At 44.1% G+C, this 21017-nt stretch overlaps 1 protein-coding gene across 1 annotated transcript in view; it reads right to left on the reverse strand.

The window, feature by feature from the left end:
* Positions 1-18763, reverse strand: part of LOC310782503 (guanine nucleotide-binding protein subunit alpha-13-like) — a gene marked incomplete at both ends in the record, with an annotated part of 41323 nt that extends 22560 nt beyond the window's left edge. Inside the window, 2 exons of the mRNA XM_083643178.1 lie at positions 7449-7675; positions 18481-18763. Coding sequence (XP_083499304.1) covers positions 7449-7675; positions 18481-18763 — 510 coding nt within the window. The remainder of the gene's footprint in view (positions 1-7448; positions 7676-18480) is intronic.
* Positions 18764-21017: the final 2254 nt, after the last annotated feature.

Raw genomic sequence — 21017 nt, forward strand, 5'->3', positions numbered from 1 at the left:
ACGTGTTATCAGAAATAGCCCTCCCCGCCAATGACGTGTTTGACGTGTTTTTGTTTTTATTAGTGCAGCGCGTAGTTCAAACACTTCCCCAGCCTGTGACATAGTATCAGGTCCCTGCCTCAAAGGCAAGCCGACAACACGCGATCAAACACATACTGCAGCTGTTGTTTTGAAATTAGCAGGAGGAAAAACAGAGAAACGCGCTTCCTTGTAGAGAGGAGAAACGCCATTGAAACGCCCCTCGGCGCGCTGCACTGCTCGCCTTGCTGCAGGGCAAACCTGGATTGTTCGCAGTAGTCAAACCCGTGACGAACATGATCGATCCGGTTCCAGCGCCTGGTCCCAAAGCCAAGCCCGACCCGTTCCTGTGTCGCAGCATTCGTCCCAGCCCGAATGAGAGGAGGAAAACGATGCGAGGCAGAGGAGGCTAGACGCTGATCTCAGACCAGATGGGTGTTCCCCTCCTATGCTAATTTGCGGGGCGATCAATAGTGTTCCCTTGGAAGGAGGTGCGATGGACAGAACTCTCTCTCTCTGTGTGTGTGTGTGTGTGTGTGTGTGTGTGTGTGTGTGTGTGTGTGTGTGTGTGTGTCTGTCTGTCTGTCTGTCTGTCTGTCTGTCTGTCTGTCTGTCTGTGTGTCTGTCTGCACACTCACTCACACTGAGTAAACTGTATTGTTGAATGTAAAGCACTTCATGTATATATATATATATATATATATATATATTTTTTTTTTTTTTGTCATTTGTGTCATAACGAATAATATTTACATGTCTGATGTCAATACAGTTCAAAATAAAAGAATTGAGAGCGAGTTCTGCCTGAGATTGTGTGCTGTACAAAAATGCCATTTTCTACTATTTCTTTTCTCAGAGAGACCTTTTTGGTGAAAACAGGGTGTATATAAATGGCTATAAGTAGAGTACAGAACATGCTAAAAGCTCGCTTTTTTTCCCCTGGTGAACCCAGAGACGTACATCTTCATTTTGAGGTATTGCAAATCACTCTGGTGCTAATAGATAATTTACTGTGGGTCTTGAAAGATGACCAACAATTATGAAAATCTTTGGCCTGTGCTAAATATTGGCAGTCCTAAACTGGCCATGAATGAGTTAATTCTTTTTCAGATTACAATGTGTGACACATCATTTGAAAGCTTACAGTCAGCAGTTTCAGAATCAGTAAAAAAAATGAAAAATTGCTCAAATCTAGCAGCCATATTGGCTGGTGATATACCATGTAAAAGCTTTACAATCAAATTATGATGTTTTTCTGCAAATTGCATCATTGGGAGGTTGATTCTGGCGCTCAATATTAGGCTTAGGGGTGGGCAATATATCGATTTTATATCAATATTGTGCTATGAGACTAGATGGTCTTGGATGCTGGATATGGTAATATGGTGATATGGCATAATGTCTTTTCCTGGTTTTAAAGGCTGCATTAAAGTGTAGGCTAGTGTCATTTTAACTCATTGAGTGCCAATGACGTCGATCGGCGTCAAATCAAATACTAACGTAGAGTGCCAATGACGTCGATCGGCGTCAAATGCGTTTTTTGACGGTGGGACGTGGATCAAAGCCTCATGCATCTCCTGTAAAAATATTGTAGCTATTGAAGGTGTATAACCTATTTTACGGACCCATTAGGTGGCGACAGTGCTCTCCAGATTAGAGAAAGTTGAGGAAAAACAGCAGAAAAAGCCGTGATGAAAGAGAAACCGATGCATGAGCCAGAGCGGCACAGATTGCTCTGGCTGGAGCTAACATTAGCTGCGAACAGCAGCCAATCCGCTCCCACAACTGAGCCCCTCTGTCTCTGCTGCATAGTTTCTCCACACGATTAGCCGCCAGAAAAGAAAACCAAAGCCAAACCATTCTCATGAGAATGGTTTGGCTTTTTGGTGTCGTGCTGGGAGCCGGCGCACAAGGCGGAGCGCTCCGAAAATAGACTCTGCTGCACTTTGAAACGCGCAGCAGAAAGCCTAGAATCGGACGCAGCTTCATCCCAGTTCACAACCGAAACCCCAGAAACGCAGACAAACTCAGCGAGCCCGATCCAGACTCCCCCGACGAGCGGCCGCCATCCGAACGTGGATCCACAGGCAGCAGAGCCTGCCATAGCAGGCAGCAGAGACTCGCCTGACACACGCAGCAGAGCGAGCAGAGCCACCAGAGACACTCCCACGGAGGAGGAGTTTGGAGTTGAGGGGGGTGGGGGTGCTGTTTATTGAAGGAAATTACTGTTCAGATGTTTCAGGTCAGAAAATATTAGCTTCAGAGTCAGTGATTTGCTTGAAATGCTTCATTTCACAAAAGGCTTATTATCTCAGCTTCTAGATGGAAACGTCTATTTTTGGTGAAATCAACCTATCTTCTCCGGCTGATAACTAAAGAACGGAAAATGATATCAATAAACTTTTTTTACACTTTATTCTGCTATATTCGGCTTAGCACACAGTGGCCTCCAGTAGATCCTTAAAGCTCTCTTTGTAGAGAATGGATTCTAGATTATTAAATCCAGAATCGATGGAATTGAGAATCGATTCTAGATTCTTGAATCTAGAAATCCTTGGAATCAAGAATCGATTCTGGAATCGGATCGTGACCCCAGGAATCGGAATCGGGCCGGATCGGAGCACCCCTAAGAGTGTCCATGCAACTAATTCTATTCTGGCCACAATTCTGGCTCCGCTTTTGAGTTTAGAAGCTCACATCTGAGATGACTAGTTTGGTTTCGACAGTCAAAATTCCTTCAGACCAAAAGGAGAATAGAAACAAGAGCAGCAATGCTTATGATGCTCTCTTCCTGTTCATAGTAAGACATTTGTATGTGTGTGTGTGTGTGTGTGTGTGTGTGTGTGTGTGTGTGTGTGTGTGTGTGTGTGTGTGTGTGTGTGCCCTGTAAAAGCAAAACTGAAACTTCAGATTATATCAAACTGACAGTATCTCGTTCTAAAACATACTCACAGTAGGTTTACTAGGCTGCGTTTTGGTGTGACTTTTGTGTATGTGCTACACTAGCCAGAAAACCTCAGGAGAGGGAGTATGCTTGATTTTAAAGTCGAACTGAACCCGTTCGGTGCGTGGGTCGGAGTCCGTTTCAGACTGAAAACATAACTTGTCTGAGATGACAGGTTGAGAGGCGGGTCAGAGTAGCATGTCAATGATTTGATTGGACAATTCTGGGGACTGGCTTTGGCCAATCCTGGCATGTTCCACCCCCAAATCGGGTGGGATACTAAATAAAAACCTGGTTAAACAGCAGGGCTGCGTGTTTAACCTGGTTAAATACGCAGCCCTGCTCCCCAGACTCCCATCTCAACGAATGACGATGCATTTAATCGATCACGTGTCTTGAAAACGACATACAGTACTGATTGGCCTGATATCACTCAATCACTCCGCTGTCCTGTGGGTGTGTGTGTGTGTGTGTGTGTGTGAGAGAGATAGAGAGAGCGAGAGACAGAGAGAGAGAGAGTGAGAGTGAGAGAGAGAGTGAGAGAGAGAGACAGAAAGAGAGAGAGAGACAGCGGGGCGGGCCAATGAGGGGAAAAATACTCTGTCAAATTCTGATGTGGCTCATCAGTGCGTTGTGGCAGTGCGCCATGAATGTATTAATGAATGGGAAACAGTGGAAGCAGAGAGAGAGAAAAATGTAGCCACTGCAGATTACGTAGGTGACCAGCCGCATATTTGAGCTAAGAACGCCTACGTGAGAACACAACAGCCAAGGACAGCACCGCGATCAGCAAAACATTGTATGCTTGTAGCCTACGTGCAGAGTGATAATGACAGTGTATCAAGCTTGGCCCAGCACTACTCATGACATATAAATGGTATCCTAGCCTAGGTGGACTTTGAGATTACAGTGCACGAGGCTCAAACATTACAGTGCACGAGGCTCAAACTCAGAGATTCCAGTAGACTACCGTAAATTCCGGACTATAAGACGCACCGGTGTATAAGCCGCGGGACCAAAATTGACTATTTTTTTCTTCTATAAGCCGCACCGGTCTATAAGCCGCGGGTGTTTTGATGTTTAATTACCATATGAAAGGGTTCGTGCACAGAGAGGAATGTCGGGAAAGCGATGGCTGTTTGGGGAAGCTCCCATTTATTAACATTTCAACAAAACAAAACAAAAGTCAGGTCACTAATCCCCAGACAAAATCACACAACAATAGGCTATATGTGCAGCAAACCTGTAACCAGAGAAGTCAAGTCACTAATGCTCGTCTTCCTCTTCTTCCTGCGTACTGAAACCACCAAAGTCCTCATCTTCAGTGTCGGAAACGAACAGGTTCAGGGTGGCTTCGTCAACCACTCTCCTCTCTCCTTCATTGTCACTCAAAACCAACGAACTCCTCTTCATCTATAGCTGTGTTTCCATTACAGTTTTTCGCAAAAGAATTGCGATATTTCTACAACTTCGACAATGTACAATTGCGACTTGTAGGCGTTTCCATTGAAGTTGCGTTTGAGTGATTCCCCGTTGCAGCAGCTGCCACAGTGATTACGCACGGGGATCTGCCCCATATCCCGTCCCCTGCATGCTCAAATCCAACCAATGGTCAATGGAAATCCCAACATGAAGTTACAATGCATATAAACGAGCCTGATTATCAATTCAAAAGAAAATGAGTCGCAAAATGTTGCTGGCTGCGTGAATGCAGTCAGCGCGACAGGCAGAGGAAAAAAGGTAGCCTAATAGCCTACAACTGGTCCGATTTAGAGATGGAGGGGGGAAAAGGCTGATTTGGTTCTATAATTGCACCTGAAACGTGTGCAATGTATTAGCCTACTCACAGTCACTGTATTCACTTCAGACAGCACCACCGCACCAGTGTGTGCTTTTCATCCTCTCATCTCGCCGCTGTGCCAAATGCGCGCACACAGGCAGCCTGCTGTCACCATGGACCGATTTCTGCCATTAAACATTATCTAATTTGCCCGGCTACGCTTTTGCACAACACTCGTCTTTCTGCTAGGTAGCGTTGCTTCAAAGTTTTCCACTTGCTGCGGAGGTTTTGACACGGCTATCGAACCTTACTTACCAAACTTATTTTCCGCTCCTTTTCCAAGGGATAATATGGGTCACATGACGTGCAAATGCGAAAAATGTGTTTCCATTACACTTTTGCGATAAACTGCTATATCGACACGTCTGAAAAACCACCTCATGATCATCTACTGCTCGTTCTCATGCTGTCGAGAACGAGCAAAGCTTTTTTTTGGTGAAAGAATCCTCCAGGGCGCTTCTTGTTAACAGTCCGAGTGAGTGGCAGGTCGCACGTCAAAGGCACTTCATCCATATTTATGATCTGCTCCGGTTCGATGGAATATTCCTTGATCTTCCTTTGTGTGAATTCGCCGAAGTTTGTGATTTTCTCCTGGTAGTCGGGGGAGGGAGTTGATGGGCTTGTGGCCGTTTGCTTACCGTAATTACCATATGTAAGTGGTCACGCACAGAGGGGATTGTCGGGAAAGAGATGGCTGTTTGAGGAAGCTCCCATTTACCGTATTACCGTAACATTTCAACAAAACAACATAACACAACACCACCGTTGTTTATTTTTACAGTGCACACAGTGTCCGCGGTGTGGTGAAAAGAGGGCAAGAGAGGAAATTAAAACAGAAGTGGATTTATAGTTAGAAAGAGTGCTAAAAAAGAGAGATTTTTTTTTTTTTTTTTTTTTTTCCTGAAAAAATCCATAGATAAGACGCACCGTTATATAAGCCGCAGGGGCCAAAAAACGGGAAAAAAGCCGCGGCTTATAGTCCGGAATTTACGGTAAATCCAAGCACTTTTAATATATTTTAATATAAATCCAAATCGAATACTTTGATCAGCGCTTAAAATTCACTTTGCAAAATCTGCTCTTCAGATACGGGGGATTTATAGATTTTGGGGGGATCTATAGATCGTTTTTCAGCCGATACTATAACCGACAAATATCTGCTTCTCGTGTGTCCGATAAGCAATAATTTCACATTTTTCATTTTTGTATAAAAGGAAGTTCTTAACCTGTAGTTTATGCACACCTGAGTCTAAATTACTATGGCTTTTGTCAATGTGTTTTATCTGCAGACTAGGAGCCATAGGCTTTAGGTTCTATCAAAGCCTTTATTTTTTGTATTGAGTGATACACTTTAATAAAACACTCATCATATTATATCAGAAGTTCTTTGTTTTGTGTTCACAATAGTGATGTCAGTTAGATTTGGTTAGGTCAGAGCTCTGGAATATTAGTTAAACCATCCATCTTTGCTCACTACATCTGCCTTTCTTACTGTCATATTACTGGCAAAGCTGTAACAGATTTGGCATTGGGGAGAGTTCTATTGAAGTGAATGGGCAGGCAGGCATGGGAAGTCTGTCCCACTATAAACCATTAGGCTATCTGTCTGTTTCCACCTGATTAAAGAAAATACATGATGTGATGTTGACTGATGTTTTATGCATTACATAAAAGCACGCGTTTTCTTTAATCAGGTGGAAGCGTTTTTCAATCAAAGGTGAAACGACACAGAAATTATGGTTTATAGAGGGACTTACCCCACACGCAATTTAACGGTTAGCCACTGTAACGTTAGCCGGCTGTTCTAGAGCCACCGACAGACACAAAACCTGGACTTTTCATTTCGGGTACAACATGAGGGTTTTTATGGATTACGCAAGCTCTGGGAGTATGAAGTGCTTTGAATGCGCGACAACAAATATGCTGCTTGCCGCGCGGGCAGGCTACACTGCTGCCTGAGGTGTGAGGTAACGTTGAGCTAACGGTCCGCCCTCTAAATGTGTCCGACACGGCGACCACTCGTCCTTATGCAACGTTCTTTCTGCTCTGTCGGCTTAACATTGTAGACATTGGTGCGCAAACAATTGCGGGGACTTCTCCCGCATTATAAATTACAAATCTGCGGGAATTGGCAAAAATATGCACGATTCTCGCAATCCCGCGCCTAATTTTAAACCCTGTTGATTATTTTTTCTTAAATCCAAGCACTTTCAAGTACCTTCCAGACCCGTGGCAACCCCGTTTCAATGCAAATGATGTTGCAGAGCTGCAAACACTCACCAACACTCTTCCAGACGCTGATGGAAGAGTGTCTACAGACTGGGCCATTACCTGCTAGTGGATAATGGTTTATAATGCTTTATAATGACTGGTGGATTAATGAAGTCACTATGAGCACTGAAAACACCTTTGTCGTGTGCATTTCTATGTGGCTCCTTGGCGTTCAAAACAACTTGGAACTCGGAAGTTTCAACTCTGAGATTTCCGACTTCCAACATCACTGCGTTTGAAACAACTCTGGGAAAAAATGAGCTCCGGCTTGTTGAAAATGAATTGAACGGTTGTCGTACTTGGAATTACAGGTGGTAAATGTGGATATCATTTCAGAGCTTGTGTGTGAAAGTGTGTGTATGAAGGGCCACTTACCAGCTGAAACTCCCTGTGACGGTCGTAGGCACCCTGTATCCCAGAGTCGGCCCACAGGGCTTTGATGGCGGGCAGGTACTGCAGGAAGATGGACCTCTCCACCTGGCCATGAGCCATCATGGCCGACCGCGTGTCGAACGCCATCAGCTTCTGCCCATGCTCATCATTATCCTGGCAACCCCACGGGATGTTCAGCTTCTCCCGAGCATCCACCAGCACACGTATACCTGAGGAGGAGATGGAGCGGAGGGACAACATTATAAGCGGTGTTGCCAGATTGGGCGGCCTCCCACCAATTAGGCTGTTTTGGGGTGGGGGGGGGGGGTTGGCGGCTTTGGGGTTGAGTGGGCGGAGATAGTCGCTTGTTTCCATAGACCGCCAGTTGCTTGGACGGTTTTGTGTGCATTTTGGCGGTTTTTGAATAGTGTGGAATATAGGGCTGCAACTAACGATTATTTTGATAATCGATTAATCTGTCCATTATTTGTTCGATTAATCGGATAAAAAAATGCACTGATATTGTTTCCATCCGTTTATTGAAAAACAACTTTTTTTTTTGTTAAACAAAAGCTCACCGGGCTTTGCTACATCATATAGCTTTGACAGGGCATGAACGAATACAAAATACATACAAATGTATGGTGTAAGTGGAAAAGATATCTTCATATCTTCTTGCTCCATCAGTTTTGTGAAGAATGTTCTTGAAGGAAGAGTGTAGCCAGGGTGGAGGGTGTTAATCATGGCAATGAAGCCTGCATCTCCAACCATTGACATGGGCCTCATGTCGGTGACCAGCATGTTCAGGACACTGTCTGTCATGATGGCTGCTTGCCTTGGTGTACAAGCCGCATTCCCCACAACGAAACGCCTCATGGTGAGTTGTTTTTTTCTGAAATGAGAAAGACAGTATGAGTGAGTATGCCTAACAGCACTATTAACATAAAACTCAATAAAACTCACTCATTGATGATTTAGTTGATAATTGCTTATGTAAAGAAGGCCTTTATATAACAGAAGCCTCAAATGCAATTTGTCCTAGCTCACTCCTTACATTAAGATGCGCGCACACACACAGTAACACACACACACACACACACACACACACACACACACACACACACACACACACACACACACACACACACACACACACCAATGAACAAGGGACAACAACCCCTCTTTTGTTAGAAAACTTAGCTAACGTAACGTTAACGAGCCGGTCGGCTATAACGACCTGGATGCGGGCGCAATGCGCATCGACTGTTAACGTTAGATAAACAAAACAAACTATCTGCTGTGAGGCGAACATTTCCACTTCAAACAACAATACACATGGGTCTAATAATGTAACATTAGTTTACATGCATATCGAGTTTGTAGTAGTATAACGTTAACTTACCCCGCTGCTGAGCTCCCTTCACCGGCACCATCCAATGATCCAACATGTTTGCGTTTAAGGTGTTCACGCAGGGCCGTTGTGCTTCCATGCCATGCAAGATCGGCTTTGCACATTTTGCACGTAACAGCCTTTTTATTTCCAGTTAATATGAAGTGCTCCCAAACTTGCGAAGTTTTGGCTCGAGCTGTTTTCTCGTTCTCGGCCATTTTTCAACGTAGTCGGCTCCGCGACAGCGGGGCCAGGGAGTGACGTAGCCAGCACTGCGCCGCAGCAGCTGCGGTCAGCTGTTGTTAATATCAACAAAACAGATGGCTCTGCGGTCCAACTAATCGCGAGGCAACGAATCGATAATCAAATTCGTTGCCAAGGAATTTAATAATCTATTTTAATCGATTTCATCGATTAGTTGTTGCAGCCCTAGTGGAATAGCTGGAAACAGCAGCTGTATCTGGCAACACTGTAGGGGAGAGAGAAACACACACTTATCATGCGTTCATGTAACCTTGCTTGCAAGATGGATAACCTCACGAGATCAAAAGAGATTCTCTCGACGTAATCCATCTTGTCATGCACAGGCAGTTAAGATGATTGGCCGAACCATGCCGGCTCGACGAATCAGCGGCAGCCTTAGGCGGGCTTTAATAGGCTTGTCTGGGCAAGTAGTGGGTACATGGTCTTTGTAGTTCTTTTCACTCGTCAACATGGCTGCCGTCGCGGAAGTGACAGGCCGTCTGAATGAAATTGAATGTAACGTTCCCAATTCTATGTATTAAATTCTAAAAAACGACCCTCAACATTTGGGAAGGCTAAGTCACACAACTAGTTTGTTATAATCTAACGTCATGCTTTGAAGGCGACGTTACGACGATGAGGACGGTCAGGCACCTTCCTCCGGTCGCAAACGTGACGTCAGAGGCAGGGCGATCTGATTGGTTGAAGTTAACACGCACCAGCGGTGATAGACAGATGGGTCATCCAATCACCTGCCAAGTAGCTTGGAAAAAGTGCCCGCCTCCTTCAGCGGGTCGGGTTACTGCATTCCCAGATCGACTGCTTTAGTGAAACGTAATGTGGAGCTAAACCGTCCATCTGGCAGCGTCAGGTTAGCGTTCATGTGCTGTCCGAGTCATCGGAAGGGAAAATTCACGTGACCTGCCGCTCAAGTCGGAACAACAAGTCGGCAACTCTGTGACAATTTTGGTACACGAATTGCCGACTTGACGTCATACGTATATGACCGTATATGACCGCGAACCGCGTCACGCAAAGGGATACACACACAAATGAGGGATATACACACAAATGCTGCATCAGGTATCAATGGGTTAATGGAGAAATAGGCTGCATGCCGCTACACATCATGTCATGGGCAACTGCAACAGACCAAGACAGACCGGAACAAGCAAAATGCAGGTTGTGTTGATACAAAACATTCAATATCTTGAAGATGAGAGAGGCGGCATTAAGGATTAAATGATGCAAACATCAAAGCACTGCTGCTCATCAAGGTAACGTTACTGCAACTCCATCACTGGACTGGGTTTCTTCTAGGGCTGGCATGGATCAGAAAACCCACAGATCGGATCGCGTGACGGATTTTGAGCCACGGATCACGGATTTTTCGGATCAGCAAAAAATATATATATCGGCTATATCAGATTTTTTCTTTCAAAATTAGATTTTCGATTTGATTTTTTAATACTATTATACTTCTCTAACCATTTGTTGCCCTGCACAGCTCAAAAAATATTTTTTTCTCATGACACAATTTATGCTTTTACTCTGAAGGCAGAACAACCCAACTTCCTGTTTTAGGTGGCACTGCGCCTAACTTCCTGGCTGTTGTTGCTTGCTAACGTAGTTACTTGACATGGGTACTACAGACCAGACCGGGTGAGTCTGGAAACATAACGTTGCTACGTTAAGCTACTCGGTGGCCCCACGTGTTGTTTTGTTGTTATGTGTCCAAGGCAACATTTCACCGTCCGGTGATGTGTTCGTGAAACGTGTGCGCGCGTGTGCGTGTGTGTGTGGTGTGGCTCTCGTTATTGTGTGCAGCCCGCAACGTGCTGCTCGCATTCCTGTGGTTTTTCAGAGGTGTTGAAATAAGTTTGTTGTCTTTAGTAGCCACTAGCCACAGCCTTCAGAGAGACTTTACAGCGGCGACAAGGGATGAGGAAGCTCACTTGTGCTTGCCAGGATGATGCCTGTCTGTGTCTGGCGTTCTCATACACTAACGTTAAACATTAAATGAAACGAAAGGGGGGGGGGGGGGGGGGGTTCCGCGGACCATTGACGTTCCGAACCGCGTTCCGAACCGTGGGGGCTGATCCGTACGGGTCACGGATTATCCGTGATCCGTGCCAGCCCTAGTTTCTTCCCACAGCAACGCAACTGCTATCACCGAACAGCACGCCTCTCTCTCGTCAGCTACAAGTACAAGCAGGCAGCGATAACCGAAAAATAAAGTCTGAACTGTGGAGGCAACGCGACGCTGGCCGCTGATGTCGGCTAATTATTATTATTAATTAACTTGTTCAAGATGCCAGCCTGTTACTTTAATTGTGTGTGTGTGTGTCTGTGTTCACAACACAAATCAAGCCATTTAAACAATTAAACAATCTAAATCCTCTGTGTTGTGAAGGGGGGGGGGGACTTTGGAGTCGTCTTTCAGACATAGAAATGCAACTGATGGACTGTGCACTGCATGTAGCACGATTCTAACGATCTGTCTGGAAAGGCAGATCGTGGAGCCATTCTGATCATTAACGATCTAAGACACAACGATCTAAGAGCACTTTCTACCGGAGCAAAGTTGACTCTTTCGAACTTGATTACTCGTGGAATTGTAACAGCCATTAGCTTAAGGTGAGCAGATTTCTTAAATGAAAATCGGGGACATTTCCAGTTTGGCAGTCAATATATCATTAAAATATCCAATCTTATTATCTATGAAATAAAAAGGGGAACAATTCCAGTTTCATGTATTTAGACCACTAGTAGTGCAACAGATCACAAAACTCACAGATTGGATAATTTTTTGGATCAGCAATTTTTTTTAATTAATTTTAAAATGTGCTACTTTGGTTAATGAAAAAAAACATTCAAATAGGCTATACAAACAGTGCAGATGTTCTCATCATAGGTTGAGGCCCCGTCTCGTCATAGACGCTGGTTTAGCTGGCTCAGCCTGGCTGGAGGCGTGGTCAGGGTGGGGTAAAAACCCCTGTTCTATCCATTCAGCAAAGTTAGAATTTAGCTGATAGCCCAGCCCAGGCAGACACGATCGGGGATTTAACCCCCGCTAAACGCACATCTGAGCAGACGTCTTGTGTTCTGCTCTAGAACCCCCAAACATGTAGTTTAGAGCCGCAGCACCGTCTTTTGGTGAGTCAGCCCATGAGATATATGGGCGGTTTCACCCCACTCGCGCGCCAGCCGTTTAACATTTTGTGGGCGTTCCCAGACATGCGGACTGTCTCTATCGTGGTATACATAGAAACAAGAATATGAATTTAAATAAACAAATAAATGTAGTAATTATTTAGCCTACTCCAAAAAAATCGAGATAAATAAACTGTTAATAATACAATTATTTGCTACTTTGACTCTGATGCAGAAGCCTCTCCTGTCTGTCTCTGTAGACTCGCTCAGTGTCCCGCCCTCAGCACTATCTGATTGGTTACAGGCCTATGCCACAGACAGGCAAAGAGACAGTTGGTTCAAGCCAGTCCCAGAGCCTATAGATCAGGGGTGGGCAACTATTTTTCATGGGGGGCCACATGAGAAACCCAGATTGTTGCCGGGGGCCGAACAAATATTGTCATGCCGTAACCCATGGATGGGCAACTTTGATGATGGAGAGGGCCACAAAAAAATGTCCTCGCTACCAGATTTTGCTGAGGGCTGAACGGCGCCAGCGCGAAAAATGTGGGGCATTTGAAGCCAGGTTTAGAGGAATAACTCATTTTAAATTAACAATTGTGATGTCATTATTCAGTCTTAACCACCAATATTTGATCCTTTTCCTCACTCACTCCTATGTCACCACCTGCTCTCCCTGCAGGGCTTGAAATTAACTTTTTTCACCACCTGCCAATATGGCTGCTAGATTTTAAAGTTACCAGCCAATTAGAATTTCCACTAGCCGAAATGTTTTTCTTGAAATAAACCAGAATATGAGTGGGTTAATTTAAGCATAAGTATCAGTAAGTGGCCCGGGATTCTCAAAGCCTGTGTTGAGGGTCACACAAGAACAAAAATGCACTCTTGAAGCTAAATAAATCCAAAACCAACAAGTTAATTATTTAAATTTCTACTTCAATGTAGAACAGTCATTTCTTACACATGAGATTACTTTTAGCCTTTTAGTCATAAATATTATTGAAAGATATTCCATATTTCAGACTGAAATGCTATAACAGAAGAGTATTGCCCAGAATGACATGAACATTTGGACACTTATTCAGCGGGTATATTGCATGTTGCGTTCAAGTGCACTGTAAAAAAAAAAAAAAAAAAAAAAAAAAAAATTGCAATTCCATCGCGGGCCACACAGGGGGCGCCCGCGGGCCGCATACGGCCCGCGGGCCGTATGTTGCCCATGTATGCAGATAGAAGAGTCCCGACATCTCCATTCACCCCAATGGACCAGTTTTTTTTACTTTTAAGAGTTCCAGAAAGTAAGGTCCTGGATTAAGCAGCACTGTCGAGTTGCAGCAAAATAGACAGTTTGTGTTGTACTTTGAAAGGGTTTTTCCCCCCTTGAATCAAATTGGACATTATCAGCTTTATTTTAGCATGCAAAAGTAGCGCGAGACCCATTCCTGGCTGTTCATTGGCTAATGAGTCTCGCATTTTGGTCCTCCGCTGATGCCACTCTCTAGACTAGAGGACACTAGTTCAACCCTCAGCCCTGAGAGGGAGCTGAGTCCCGTGGGGTACCCGTACCATAGGTTGAGAACTACTGACTGACCACCAGTAGCGGCCGGCCACTAGAGGGTGCCAGGGCGCCGCCCCACCTGCTGTATCCACATCATTGACAGTAAATATCCACATGAAGAAGAGGGAAATAAAACGTTATATTTTTTTTTATGAGCGAGGTGAATATTAGATAGTGAGTATATAATCTGCAATAAATATGTAGATTCATAATTATCTACTTGTGTACTGTTTTTGGGTCAATATTTTCTTGCACCGAATGGCCACGGACGCCGTCCGGGGACTTCCGGTTTACTTCCAAGTTCCACCAGTGTAGATCATTAGAGTATCAGGATCTGTGTAGTAGGGATGGGCATTTCTAGCAAAAACACTATTCTAAATTCGCTGGCCAAAGTCGACTTTTAATCGAAATTCGGAAAAAAAAAAAAAAAAAATTGTGAGTGAAATGTTGCATTGTCTCCCCTGATTCTAAGTCTAAGGCTTTATTAATTAATAGAAAAAGCTTCTGCTGTGGATTTTTAGCTCAAACAAGCATTGCACCACTGAAGTAAAGAACATGTTACATGACATTGACATTTTCGAAAATAAAAAACAGTTTTGACAATCATGAGTGGTTCATTAAATATTTAGTAGGCTCAGGTCTGAGTGCCAAAGGGGTGCCAAAGTCACCCCCTCTCCCTCTTCATGGGATTTCATCCGCCATTCATTTTTCCATAAACCTTGCTTAAAATGCTTATAAAAATTGTTTTACTTGCTCAAACCAAGCGATTCGACTATACTTAGAATCAGGGGACACTCACAAAAAAACAAACAAAAAAAAAATCCGAATTTCGACTTTCAATAATAAAAGTCGACCTTGATAATAACAACGATTATTCGAAAATTCGAAATTCGATGCCCATCCCTACCGTGTAGTTGCACATGTGCTGTTCACTCTCAAAAACAAAGGGATTTGGGTGGGCTCTGGGCGCAAGTATCTAGCGACTGGGTGGAGGTGGGGTCAGGTAGAGTGAGTGTCGTGACGTAGGCTAGGCTGCTACGTAGATGGGTAGCGACGCAGTATATATAAACACTACCCAGCGAGCATTTTTCGGTTGAAAAGACGTTTAAAAAACGTTTAGGGTCAACGTTGAAAAAACGTGCAAGGAAGGTTTGAAAGTGAAAGTTTTTTCACCCACTATTTGCAGACGTTTATTGAACGTTCAGATTTATACCATATTTCACCAGGTTCTTAAATTAAAAATTCAGCAGCGCACACGGGATTCGAACCCCGCTTTCCCACATTCAAGCCAGTCCGCTTAACGCACTGAGCTATACATTTTCTTATACTCTATAGAGAGCTGGGCACATATATACTCTATCTCGCACACAACTTGTAGACTACATGATTGTCGACGATCGGGAGTTAAGTTATTTTATGTGATGTGTACGAGACTATTATATTAATGTAACAGACTAAAATTATGTTGTGTGTGTGTGTTGTCTATAGGCTGTAGCCTATGGCTTCAGAGGTTACTTCATTTAACACCAGAGACTGAGGAGGTACACAGAGCCTCGTATACAGTCTGCAATAACATAGCGTGCCCAGAGCACCTCGTTCCGCACTTGGAACGTGCAGACTTGCTTTGGTCTAGTCTAGTCAGTCACGGTTAGTATAGCTAGCAATTAAGTACTTGCGCATGCACGTTGCGGCAGGAACTGAATTCATTATTTTATAGTATTGCGCTAAACTATTAACCATAGTTGTGTCCTGGAAGCTTGCACACTGGCACCACATAGCCTATATAGTCCCATATTTATGATATTTCATGTGACATAAAATGCGTTGAAATGTAGTTTTCGTATAGACCAGATTTCAACTCTCAGTTACACAATAAAATGGACAAATGCCAATCCACACACTATCAATATTGCCTCTATTCCAAGCTACAACAAATGTTTTAACAATATGATGAACCAAATTGTGTTTTTTTACACGTTGACGTTGTAACCGCATTTTAGCCGGTTGAAAAGAGGGTGAAATTAGGTCTTAGACGTTCAAACCCAATATCACCCAGATTTCAACTAAAAATCAACGTTGAAAAAACGTTTTGTGCTCGCTGGGTAGTAGCAGAGAGTAGCAGTCCCACGCCGACGGCTTTGTTGTCTCCCTGCAGCACGCGGGCGAAGCAAAGAAGTTTGTTTTCAACTGCCATAAAACACAAAAGACGTTTTGCAAGAATGGAGAAAGAAAATTCTGTGAAGTCACTCAAAACGACGCCGTTTGAGAGACGGACTTTACAGGAGAAGCATTGAGTGAAAGTGCTTGGACCAGATCACCCTGAGCTCGCCATTAAACAACAGGCTACAGACAGAGGAAGAAAATACACTTGGTGTTTTTCAGACGTTTCTAGTAGCTAGTAACGTCCGTTACTACTTGCTTATACCATGGTCTGGGTGAATACTCGATTCTGATTGGCTGCAGGGTGTCCATTAATTTGTGATAATGTACAGTGATAATGTACACCTAGCTAAATGGTCTGTTCACCGTTCATATCAATGTGCCATAGTTTCAACAGTGTTATCAAGAGAGCTGTTTGAGCTCTATACCCCTGTTAAGGGTTAATATGACAATTTTGGAAGTTGAGAAAAAAATTGAGTCGGTCAAAGTAACTATTTAAATCACCCCTGTGTGCTCAGTTTATCAAAAATAACTCTTATTTACAATTTTGATTTTCGTTTCGGAGATTTCTAACCTCGCGTCACCAGGCTCTTCTCGGCTAGAAAGAGGAGATTTCCCTCTGAGGGGGGGCGAGCCCGGCGCGAGCCGGGCCTTTGACAGAGAGAGAGAGAGAGACAACTCTCTCTGCATTTCACCACATACAGCACACGCAGGGCGCTGCTCTCTGTGTCACTTCCTGAAACTCTTCACTCTTAAATGTTAATATACTTGGCCAATACGTATCTATCATACAAAATAAAGCAAGCGGCCAAACGGTAATGTCTTCATTTAATGTAGAACGCAAAACATCGTTTGAGTCGGCTTTAAAACGGAGGGTGGTGGCGGTGGGAGGGACTATTTTATTTCGTGGAAGACTGATTTACAGTATGAATAACACACATTTAGCCATTTAGATTGCTTTATTTATTACACATGGAAATATTAATGACTGGTCTTATTGTTTTGTTGGCAAGTGACCATGGTATAAGCGGGTTAATGCACTTCGAGGTGTACATTATCACTTTTTAAGGGACGACGCGAGAGGCGTGAACCGTCCGAGGCGAAGCCGAGGATGGTTGCCTCGGACGGTTGTACACCTCGTCGTGCATTAACCCTTACTTGATTTAGGGCTGGAGTGGACGATAATTCAATAGCCTATATTGTTGTCTTTCAGTGGAATCATCGTGATGATATGAAGTTATTTTATTAGTGACATTTTTGCTGTCTAAATTGATGATGACAAGCAAATGTTACTTAAAAACTGATCAAATGAGGTATGGCAGGAATATTATTTGAAAATATAAGGTTTGTTTGACATCACCATTCAGTTCAATGAGATGAACACTGATTTTGCATACGTGAAACATATGATATTGATATTGAGAAGAATGAATCCTTATGATTATATTGATTTCAACCCCATCGTCCAGGCCTATATATAGCCCTCCCTGGACAAATATGCACGAGCCGCTACTGCTGACCACCAGTATTCAAACGGAAACAGCGGTGCTTTGAATCGTGGAGGAAACAACTTGGCAACCGTATAGCAAATGGTGCACACCGTTTTACAGTTTGAACACACCCTGGCAGGTGCTCACAGCGAGCGGAGCTGTCTCTGTGTTTTTCGATGGGAAGGCAGTAGAGCCCGACCGATATTATCGGCCCGCCGATATTATCCGCCGATATTGGCGATTGTCGATATATCGGTATCGGTAATATTTGGCGCCGACTTTTTTTTATTTTATTTATTTTATTTTTTATTTATTTAATATATATAAGTTATAGACAGCATGGACAGCATGTTGTGTATATTTGATATTTTTTCTTAACTATTTGTTCTATTGTGTTTTTGTATTTCTAGTTATTTATAATTATTAAATTCCCAGTTAAGTTTACTGTTTCATTGCATTGAGTTTATTAATAAGCTGTAAAATATCCTGCCTACATCACATATTTCAATTCATGTCAACTCAATCATATCTTTGTCAACTGTTTGATATTTGAGGGTTGCTGATGTGGTGCCTCCTCTGGTCGTTAAGGGCGCCTGTTCGGAGGGAGGGGAACTCGTTGGAATAGCGTGATCCTCCCACGTGCTATGTCCTACCGGTGAAGCTTTCCCTGTCAGGTGAAAAGAAACGGCTGGCTAACTGCCCATGTGGAAGCATGGAGCCAGTTTTCGGCTCTCCCCAGATCGGCAGAGGGTGGAGCAGCAACCAGGATAAATAAATAAAAAATTAGCACTAATGGGGGATAAACATTTGATGATAAAAAAAATAAAAAAAATAAAAAAAAAATATCGGCCGATATTATCGGTATCGGAAATTTTTTATTCCCTAAAATCGGTATCGGTATCGGTTTCAAAAATCCCATATCGGTCGGGCTCTAGAAGGCAGGCAAGCTGCAGCCAGGCAGCATCGCTGCGTAAATTGCATAAACACCACAAACAATCGTGTGATCCATTTAAATGATGACACAGTAGCTGGTGAACGTACCTTTGATCACATTGCTGTAAATAGTGGGTTTGAAGTGCTCTCTGTCTTGCTGCTGGAAGTCCAAGCCGTGAATGAGCATCATCTGTTTCATGAAAGTCGACTTTCCGCTCCCGCTGCCGCCCAGCACAAGGACCTTCACTAGCTGCTTCAAGTAGGTTTTCTCCCTGGAAAGGCATTTGTCGATCTCCTTGGACTTTCTGAGCTGGTCCACCTCGCTGTTGTTGAGGAGACAGACGGGCAGGCAAACTTTTAACACGGACCTGGACGGCAGGGAGTCCGTCATGTTCAGCACATCGATGCTGCTGATTTGGTGCGCGTTCGCGGCGGGCGCAGAGGCGAGCGCGGAGCCAAGCCGAGCCACGCCCCTTCTCTAAACTAAACAAGGGCAAATATCCCCCCGCACGCCCCACGCACGCACACACACACACACACAAACACACTGACACACAACTTAACTTATTGGGTCCTCTAGAGACAATGCAGAAGTAGCCCATGACATTTCCAGCTCTGAAACTAAAAAAGAGCATAATAGACGGTTTTCACCAGAGAAACCCCACAGCACTTCCTTTTTCTCAGCATTCGGCAAACTGCAGAAATATTCACTCGATGTCGTTACATTTGTTTTCGCCGCTCAGCTGTATAGACGGTTTTGACGGAATGGTCAGTCCTGCACTTGAATGTTTTTTTTTCTTTCATGTCCATAGCAAACACTGCAACAGGAAGTGAGCGGGGGTTCAATTTAGAATGTTTTTGTTGTCAAGTTAAAACAGTCTATTGGCACAGCTAGGCGCGGACTGCATAATCAGGCACGTCGGGCAAATGCCCGGTGGCAGCCTGGCCTGGCCTAGACTCAGCCCTCAGTCTTAATCCGTTTCACTCCTGTAAGACTGAGAATATTACTATTTAAATCTTTGCATAACGTTAGTTGGCGCTGTTGGAAGCCTTGCATCGGAGAACCAATCATGAGTGTTGTGGGCGGGCCTGCTTTCTGGGGGCAGTGACGCTCATGCAGAACCGGTGTCTCGCAAAACATCGCCGCGTTTGCGGAGAAACATATTAATCACTTAGAAACAAACATAACCTGTTAATAGGACGTGTTTCATCCGGCCCCGGCGGCTAGAGGTCTTTCCCCCAGCGATAAACCCGACTCCCGAGGCTAACGTTACAGAGCCTGCTGATGACTCACAGTAGCAAGCGGACCACTTCCGGGTAGGAAAAATTATTGTAAAATAAACCACAGCTATAAATTTTGTTTGGAGCATATCAGCTTCATGCTCTGTGTTAGGACTATGATAAATGGCATTGCCGCTACCAAATAAAATTCTAATAATAAATGTAGGCGTGTCTGCTGCCGGCGGTCCTCGCCGGGCTCGGACAGACAGTTTCTGACAGTGAAATTCCCAGACGTTTGGTGGCGCAGCTCACCAAACGTCTGGGAGCCGAGACTAGGCCTGGCCTGGCCTGCATTTTTTTTTTTTTTTTTTTTTTTTTTTGTGCCCGCAGTCAGGTCACTCACTGAACAGCAGGCCAGGCGCCGCCTACTGGTTTACTAGTGGTTGTATTACTTTATTCAGGGTTGAAGTGGGTGCATCTCATTGTAAAATTGGACTCGGCCCAAATTGGGCTTCAAACCGCCCAAATATGGGCTTCAAACGGCCCAAATCTGGCTTCAAACGGCCCAAATTTTTCGCCGCCGCCCTTCGGACGCTGGCACGCGCGTCGGCCCGTATCGGCCTGGCCTGCTTGGTATCTAATGCCCGGCCTGAATTATGATCCCAGTCCGCCCCTGGGCACAGCAGAGCAGACTCAGCAGAGTCAGTTATATAGTCAGTTTAATATTTATGTTTACCACATTTTTACCACAAATTGGAATATTTCAATGTTGGCCAAAATAAAAATTCAAAATTGACTATATGAATTAACACCCTAAGTCTAAAGCACATTTTTAGAAGGGGGGTATATATACATCTCACAACTAGAACGAGTTGTAAGCATGACTGGGAACTTTGGAGACCATGTTGCGACAAGTGTGCATAATATTTTAAGATCCCTTGGCATGCAGCAGGCAGATTGGCTCGCAGATCGACTGGACAACCGATAGTCTACGGGCCTGCGCTGGCGCAGCGCTGGCCAAAAATATTTCATAAATATTTCCTCTCAATCACTGTTAAACAGTGAAACACTGATAGCCAGACTACAACATCAAACGTTCTTAGATTCCGCCCCTGCCCATCTGCCTGTTTGAAGAATATCTCAGCTGTGTGCAATCCAGTGAGAGGATTGATTGACGGCCAGTCATCCAATCACGACAATGCTATAGAGAGGCAAAGTGACCGCCTACTTCCTGCTTCAGCTCTGTACCAGAGATTTTCATCCGCCATTTATTTTCCCATACACATTTCATAAAATGCGTATACAAATAGTTTTACTGGTTCAAACCAAACGGTACAGATATAGAAACAGGCGAGATCGCATAACATTTCACTTGGAAACAAAAGGTTTAAAAAAATGCGGGTTTAAAGAAAATATTTTTTCGA

This window comes from Poromitra crassiceps (genome assembly GCF_964638095.1).
Source record: "Poromitra crassiceps genome assembly, chromosome: 9".
Lineage (NCBI taxonomy): Eukaryota > Metazoa > Chordata > Actinopteri > Beryciformes > Melamphaidae > Poromitra > Poromitra crassiceps.